The sequence below is a fragment of a genome, unplaced genomic scaffold (assembly GCF_019419815.1).
Source record: "Pyrus x bretschneideri cultivar Hongxiangsu unplaced genomic scaffold, Pyrus_bretschneideri_v1 Contig20, whole genome shotgun sequence".
Classification (NCBI taxonomy): domain Eukaryota; kingdom Viridiplantae; phylum Streptophyta; class Magnoliopsida; order Rosales; family Rosaceae; genus Pyrus; species Pyrus x bretschneideri.
Genome location: NW_025999502.1, coordinates 4841186 through 4850062, shown reverse-complemented (window position 1 = coordinate 4850062; position 8877 = coordinate 4841186). Strand labels below are relative to the sequence as shown.

At 35.6% G+C, this 8877-nt stretch overlaps 1 protein-coding gene across 1 annotated transcript; it reads left to right on the top strand.

The window, feature by feature from the left end:
- Positions 1-946: 946 nt before the first annotated feature.
- LOC125477043 (factor of DNA methylation 1-like) lies at positions 947-8093 on the top strand. The gene is made up of 8 exons (XM_048583796.1): positions 947-1039; positions 2126-3032; positions 3223-3404; positions 4203-4292; positions 4391-4678; positions 5276-5488; positions 6426-6663; positions 7307-8093. The coding sequence occupies exons 2-7, from the start codon at positions 2135-2137 to the stop codon at positions 6654-6656; spliced, it is 1902 nt and encodes a 633-aa protein (XP_048439753.1). The 5' UTR covers positions 947-1039; positions 2126-2134; the 3' UTR covers positions 6657-6663; positions 7307-8093.
- Positions 8094-8877: the final 784 nt, after the last annotated feature.

Below are 8877 nucleotides of genomic sequence, written 5' to 3'. Positions count from 1 at the left end.
GCTTAATTTGTTCTTTCATTAGAAATTTAAATAATTTTGTAAGAGAATACATGCGTCATTAAAATCGAAGTTATTTCTTAGCAGTTTGGACGTAACACAAAACCATTTTCGTATTGTCTTGAAAATGCTTTTTTGATTTCTGCATGCCAAATGCAGCCTAAGAAAAAAAAATATAGAAAAGCTTATGAAAATGCATTTCCAATTTCGACAGGGAAGTGTTATTGACATTTTAAAAATCTTATTCTACACTCCTCATAATTGTATTTTTCTTTCCAAATATAAAAAATCTGGAATGTACAATGAAATTTTTGAAGTACTAATAATAATTTTAATTTCCGCATACCAAATGGAGTCTAAGAAAGAAATGCATTTCCGATGTCCGCATACCAAATGCAGCCTAGGGAATGTAGCTTCTTTAGGGTTTTGTGTTTTGTGTGCGCTGGACTCCAAAGCTGACTTTGGGCTTTTTTGTGTTTTGTGGTCCATTTTCTTTTCTTGTGCTTACCATGTATCTTGGCCTTTACGTTTGTAATTGTTATTTGTTAGAAATGTATTTTACCGTTTGACCCCAAAAGAGCCCATATAGAAGTTAAAATTAACAAAAGTAATGAAAATTAGGAGGACCGACCGTCTCTCTCCCGCATATTAAATATATTTTACCATTCATCTAATTATTCGATACGTATTTTTTACTTAATTTTAGTTTTTCAAAGTTGAAAGCTTAACATTTAATGTGAAAGTTAGGTGAAAAAAACACATGACAAATAAAAATAATGTTAAAAAAACTAAATTTACTGACAAAATTTTAGAAATTAAAAAATTGATGATTGGTTTATTACTCAAGCGTTAATAAATATGTTCCAATTTATATTGATGATATATCATTTAATTTATAAATTTTATCAATAAATTTAATCTTTGGATAAATAATTAAGTAAATGGTGAGCATGGTGTGTGCTCACCTTTCACATAAACAAAGAAGCTGAAGAGAAAGAGACGCTTTTGGACCTCACTGTCGCACTCTCTCTCTCTCTCTACTGTAAGTCTCTCTTTCTCTCACTACAATCTGCACTTCCTTGCTGAAAAATTTGTTTGTTATGCTGATCGTATGCTACCTGCATGTTGAATTCGGCTCCAAATTTGTGGTTAGCGATGAAATTTTTTGTTTTGGGGAGCAGTATTTTTTTTGTTTGGCATTTCAAAAACAACTTGTGTGATTGAGCAATGTAGGGAAGGTGACGTCGTTCAATTTTAGTGAGAGAAACTCATGCGCTAATTTCCCTTCCGCAGACATTTGTAAACACGATTAAGCCATTTGATTGAACATACGAGTTTCAGATGACTTCTTTTCTGTGACTTATGAGTGAAACTGATGCTGTAATGACCACTAAACTATTTTCTTGCAATTTTTCCAGTAATGGGTTTCATGATGTTCGGATTTTTGCAAGCAAGTCGGTTTCCTAAAGTTGATTTGTGATGCTTGTACACAATCCAGATGGACTACAGCTCCGGAGATGAATCCTATTATTTAGTTATTTTCGTCATTGAGCTTGAGCCTATCTTTTTTTTTTTTTTTTTCCTGCGAAATATGTAGTTCTTTTATTGCAAATGAAATGTAGTTAATCCGGTTGAAGATTGAAGGATGAGTTTTACTGAAGATTCAGTTACTTTGTTGAGAACATGTTTAGAGTTCAGAACAATGGTTAGAGAAATCTGGTTTTGTAAATATGAAGCTTTTTGATTCTTGAGTAATTAATTTGCACAAAAACAATTCCCTTTCTTGGGTTTTTGTATTCATTAGTTTCAATATTTTCTTTTGCTCAATTCTTTTATGGGAACTTTAACGAAAAGCTTCAGGTATTGTTCACTTTGATGAAAAACCACATTTTTACACTAAAAAATCAATCCGGTATTATTCACTTTACCCTTTATTTTGTCCTTATTATTAAAACTCAAAGTTTTCAAGCACTTTTCATTAGTTTTCATTTTTTTATTGCTTTGACCTTTCGGAGTGAAATCATGCTTGAAGCTGTCTCCTTGCAAGTATGCAAGCTTAGCGGGTTTGCTGTTTTCTGGATTAGCGAAATCAAGTCTGTTTTCTAACAATGGTTTGTGATGCTTGTAGGCAATCCACATGGACTACAGCTCTGAAGATGAATCCGATATTAGTGAGTCCGAGATCAATGACTACAAAGATAAACCATATGAGCGATTAAGGGAGGGAATGTATATAGTAAAGGGTCCTAATGGAGCTCTCAGATGCCCATTTTGTGTGGGGAAGAAGAAGCAGGATTACAAGTTTAAGGAACTGTTCCAGCATGCATCTGGAGTGGCTAAAGGTTCTGCTAACAGGAGTGCGAAACAGAAGGCAAATCACCTTGCCTTGGCCATCTATTTGGAGACTGATCTAGCAAGTGAAGCAGACCCAACAGAACTTCCAGTTTTGCCTACACCTGTCGCTCACCAAGAGAAGGAAGAAGATCTCTATGTGTGGCCTTGGACTGGCATCATTGCAAACATAGTGAGCCAACCAAAGGACCCAAAAGATCTTGATTCTCGATACTGGTTGAGAAGGTTTGCTCAATTTAGACCTACCGAAGTTCATACATTGTGTACTGAAGAGGATCGAGCTACATGTGCTGTGGTTTACTTTAATGCAGATTGGACTGGTTTGGGGAATGCGACAGATTTTGAGAAAATGTTTGAAACAGATCATCGCAGTAAAATGGATTGGAATACAAGAAAGCAACAGCCTGGCTCAAGCATCTACGGGTGGTGTGCACGTGCTGATGATTATCATTCCCAAGGGCCAATTGGGGAGTTTCTTCGCAAAACTGGAAAGTTAAGAACAGTATCGGACATTGTCCAGGAAGCAGCTCAAAACAGAAATGATGAGGTGGCCAACCTAGCCAACAAAATTGAGTTGACAAATGAAAACCTGTTGAAAGCACAGTACAAGTACAATGAGAAGACGATGTCTTTAAGTAGGATGCTTAAAGAAAAAGACAAGCTACACAATGACTTTGTTAAAGGTTTGTTCTCACCCCTTTCTGTGGTTGTGTTTTGCTTGTGTTTATCAGCATGTGTAAACAATTGTCTGCTTTAAACTTCCCCTTGCATTTATGGGGCACTATTTGATTTTCTTACATCATATATGGTATTGTTGGGTCCTGTTGGACATTCTGTTACCGTTCTTTGCTGACTTGTTTTTGCGCTTATCAGAAACGAAGAAGATACAGGACATAGCAAAACATAATGTCAAGAGAATATTAGAGGAACAAGAGAAACTGAATCATGAGTTGGAATATAAGAAAAAGAAACTTGATACCTGGAGCAAAGAATTAAACAAACGTGAAGCACTGACTGAGCGTGAGAGACAAAAACTTGATGAGGATAAGAAGAAGGTAACACATGTTACATTCTTGTACCACTAAATATTACTTATATTAAGAATTTAACTAACCATTTTATCTACTTGATTTCTTGCAGTCCATGTGTTGCAGTTTTGTTTGCTATCCCCAGTTTCGGTCTATTAGCTGCAGATTGGTTAAATGCAATCTAGATAGAAATTGTTCTCTAACTTATAATGGGAGCTTTAGATATTTCAAGAACTTGAATTGTTAAATTATGTAACCCATTGAATGCTTTGATAACTACTCAATCATTTAAGTCTTTCAAGTATAGCTTAATTACTGATGTTGGAGTCTACTCGGTTTCCTATGTACTTATAGGAGTCTGAATGAGTTCTAGTCCTCTATTAATGGGGCTGACTGTGAGCATTATTAATCAAGTACTAATATAATCATTTCCCATATGTACAAGGTGTAAGTCATACCCAGTTTCCTATGCGATTATTGAGAGACTAAAGGAACCCGAAACCTCATTGGAGGGGGTTGTTGGATTTTTTGCGAGTGTAGTAGTCAAGACTTATTTTGATTATATCAAATCCATTATTCCATTCTGGGATAGGTAAATAAATTTTAGTTTACTTTTGTGTGTGTGTGTGTGTGTGGTTGATTTCCTGTTTGGTTTTTAAATTTTGTCAACAGGTAATCCTCATAGTCTTACAAGTTACGATTGTCCTACTAAGAAACACAACTGTGCACATATCTGATTTCCTTGTGCAAAAAAAGAAGGGAGGAAAATGAACGTGATAGTGTATTCATCTGTTTTGGGTACTAATATAGTTTTTGCCTGTCCAGAATGATGAGAGAAACAATTCCCTTAATTTAGCTTCTGAGGAGCAGAAAAAGGCTGATGCGAGTGTCTTGAGGCTGGTTGAACAACAAAAGGTGTGTGAATTTTATGTTAATCTCACTAGAAACTGTCAAGCTTCCTTTCTAGTTTGTTTTCTGTGGTTTTTCACTGACTTGGAATTTTAACTTTTCAGAGGGAAAAAGAGGATGCCTTAAATAAAATACTTGAGTTAGAAATGCAGTTGGATGCCAAACAGAAGTTGGAAATGGAGATTGAAGAGATAAAAGGGAAACTAGAGGTGATGAAGCATCTTGGGGATCAAGATGATGATGCAGTTCAATCGAAGATAAAAAAAATGGAAGATGAATTGGGGGAAAAAGTTGATGAACTTGAGGATTTAGAATCTTTAAATCAAACTCTAATCACCAAAGAACGCCAAAGCAATGATGAGTTACAAGAGGCTCGCAAAGTATTAATAGCAGTATGTCTACCTTTTTTCTTTGTATTTCGGGCTTTATTAGTTAGTAGTTATTCTTAGTTTGTGTATTGTCTTGTATGGAGGCCTTCATTTTACAAAAGTAAGGACCATATTGTTGCGGTTGACCCCACAACGTGACCATCCATTTTTTAAGTACCCAAATAAGATCATTCAAGGGAAATAACCAAATTGGAACTGGTTTATCCATTTGGTCATCATCCTGTCATTCTATATTCGTCAATCACTTTGGAAAACTTAAATGGCTAAGTTGTTTTAGATTTGTTATATTCTTGCAAGGATGATTGATGGGAAGCCTATTGAATCATTGGACCACATTGCAGAGTATACCCACAATATGTTCTTATTTCTCTTCTAAGACAAAGAGTTCTCCTACTCTTACACATTTAGACATACAAATTCCAGACTAGAATATAGTTTTGTACACCTATTCCGCACGTTAATTTCATACATATAAAACCAAAAATAATTTATCACTATCTTGTTAGAAAAGGAAAAGAAGAAAAAAGAGATATGTTATTAGTATATGTTTCATCATATGATTCAGATAGTGAAGTCATAAAGCTCTTACTTCATCTCTAGGGTTTAAGTGAATTGTTGAGCGGTCGATCTCATATTGGGATAAAGAGAATGGGTGATCTCGATCAGAAACCCTTCTTGAAAGCATGCAAGGAACGGTACTCTCTTGAGGAAGCAGAGGTGCAGGCCTTCACTCAATGCTCCTTATGGCAAAATAATCTGACAAATTCAGAGTGGCATCCATTCAAGATTGTAACTGTTACTGAGCAGCCCCAGGTATGTCTTTTGAATACTGTAAACTTGATGGTTCTGGGACTCAGTTAATAAACAATAATGCAATTGAAAATGTGGAATGCAACAATGTTATCATGTTAAAACACTCATCTAGCGACTTGTTATTTCACTTGTAAATGTATGTTTCAACAGATTCTTGGTTCTTTAGTAATATCGTGATACTAATTCTGAAGCATAAATTAGTATTTAGCAAGTACCTTTTTTTTTTTCTTTCTTTCTTTGATCTTCCCTGCTTTAGTCAACAAGGTTGAAACTTCCAGGAAAAAAACTTCGAATTGGGAGGGCGATCCTCCCGGTAAACTGATCATACGCCAAACCGACACAGGTTGAAGTTACAAGACACATGGTTTATAAGACTCAGACGGGTTGGGTTGAGCTGGTTTATTTGAATACTTAGCTGGCAGTTTTGAATTTAAGAAAATTTTAATTGGACTGGCGGGCGATGTTAAAATAGTAATGTCATTCCTGTGGACTGAATGGAATTTCATTTGTGTCCCTATCTCTCCGTTTGGCAAGGGTCCAGCTCAGTTTCTAACATTCTCAATTGAATGGTAGGAGTTATGCTATGTGCTTCTGAAACTTTACACTGACAGTCATACATACGTATTTTATTACATACCTGGGCGTGTTACAGAGTATCCTTGCAAATGTATCGTATTGATAAAGTACGCACTGTGATTTTTGTTCTTTTTGGTTTTTGTTATTGTGCATTGAAAAATATTGGGTACAAGTTGGGCCGAACAACGTTTTCCTTGTGGAGGATGCATGGAGAAAAAATTTCAAGAGAGAAGTTTATAACTTTTATGCATGATAACATGTATTATTATTATTATTATTTTCGTGCCAAATCACCTGTACATTAGGACAATTGGAGGGTGGTTAGAATATGATTAATTTGCTCCGGTGCTGTGTGATGCAGGAAATAGTCAATGAGGAAGATGAGAAACTGAGAAGTCTGAAGGAGGATTGGGGCACTGATATATATGAGTGTGTCGTGACAGCCCTGAAAGAACTCAATGAGTACAATCCAAGTGGGAGGTATGTTATCCCTGAACTGTGGAATTTTAAAGAAGGAAGGAAAGCCACGTTGAAGGAGGTTATCTCTTTTGTTTTAAAGAATATAAAGACACTCAAGCGAAAGAGAATGTGAAGTGAAGGTTAGTTTCGTTATTATCTGAAAGTCAACTTTTTTTCTCAAGACATTGAATATTTCTCTTCTTGGGGCTTATTACTGCATGAAAAAAATTTGTGTTTTTTTGATTCCCTTGCTAGATTCGCTTTTAAAACAGGATGCTAGTTTTTTTTACTGTTATTATCGTTTTCTATTTTGAAGTATTCATGATTCTAACAACGAAAAGCTTTCGCTTCTATTTATTTCAAAAGACTATTAGAAAGTAGAAACAGACTTGCATGTCCTCTGCAGACTGCAAGTAAGAGTAATATCGGCAGTCTTATCAACCGGCAATTTTGGCAAGTTCTAAAATAAAAGAGAGCTTCAACAATACTGGCCTGTATGTGTCAATAATTTAGCACGCATTGAAAGGCTTGGATATTTGTTAGTTTTTGAGAATATACCTCAAACCACTTTGAATATTGAAGCTCCTGTCTAGTACAGTTCAGTTACAGCAGTCCCATGAGAACAAGTATGGTAGTTTCTGGTGTTTTATCGTCAAAATTTGGGTGGAACTAGTATAAACTGCTGGAACCACAGTGGAGTTGAAACCATTCAGCCAACCATCATTGGTTTACTCACGCGCATCTTGTCACGGTATCTTTTCTTACTTAGGTTTGTTTTGAAAGGCAATGTTAGCAGAGGTAGATGAAATACGGAGCGCAGTACATATACAGACTAGTTGGATGGACAGAGCAACGGGGCAGGGCACCGTGTTCTTTTTGGGGGCTGTATTTACGTGTTTAAGTTTCGCCTCTGCGATTACAAGAGCTTGCCGTAATTGCAGTAACAATACTTTTGACTGCTTATGAACCTCAAGTTATCTTTGTAAACATGCTTTCACCATCTCTGTTGTCCATAGCTTTTACAAACTTTACAGTAATGAATGCGTTTTGCCGTTTTGGTGATCAGCCGTGGGCATGCTTGAAGCAAATACTAAGAAGTCATAACTAAGACCGACGAAACGGAAAAAGAAGCTTTCTGCTGCCGGGAGCTGAACCTGGATGATAACTTCAATCCAAATTATACAAGCCTCATTACAGGAGGGGAGATTCGAACTCAGAACATCAAAACATCGAATGCGAGGGCAAATGTTCTTAATCAGTTGAGCCGCAATCTCTAGTTTAGAAGATTTCTTAATAACGATGGCTAACATAAAATCAACAAATAAAACTCAAAGAAAAAGGACAGAATATCGTGATGAAACCTAATCTGCTATTCTGCGGTAAAAGGAGATCAAACGATTGGAAGGGAAGGGAGGTACGCACGAATAGATGGTCACATGAAGATGAGAATTTTTGTTGTTTATGCCCGGCCCCTATACTTATTCTTCCGTAAAAGAGAGATTTTTCAATGTGTCTGGTACACGTGTCGGTATGTCATACATACAAAAGGGGAGTTATTTATATTTTCAATTATTCCTTTACTTTTATAATTACATATGACGTGTGTGGTCGTGTCAAACACATTAAAAAATCTTTCCCACAAAAAACCCCTTTTAAGCTTTTTCCACTTGCATAATATGTTCAAACATTCCCTTTATGCTCTCTTCTCCTTTCCATCAGAATTTTTTCTTTATGTTTTTTTTTGGTGCAAAATCACTGAAAGTATAATTATCCCATTATCCCGTATTCACTTGAATGGGCATGTGGTTTGGTTCTACTGCATACACAAAAGAGTTGAAATTACGGGTAATGCTAGAGAGATTAAATTTGTAGACAAAATTTTACAAATTAAATGACATGGAAATTGATGGTTGGATTATAACTTAAGCATTAATAAACGTGTTCATTTCTATTGGTGTCATATTATTTAGTTGGCAAATTTTGTCTACAAATTGTCTCCCTAAAATTACCCTGAAATTAATATTGAAATAAAAAAAACATAGGGGATAAGAGGAAACTTGCCAAAATTGTACATATAAATTCTAAGACATGTATAAGGGAGGTAGGAAAAGCATATTCTTACCATTATAAGGAATCATTTACACTAGCTTACAAGGTGTGAGTCGTAATAATTAGACATCAAATTCATCATCTATGCATGTCGAATCTGGAATGTCCCATTTTTCTTCCTATGGCTAATGAAAGAATCACTTTTCTTCCTATGGCTATTACATGAAGAATTATATCTCTTTATTACGTGAAGAGTTATATCTTCTGGCAACTAATGAAAGAATCACTTTTATTCCAATGGCTAT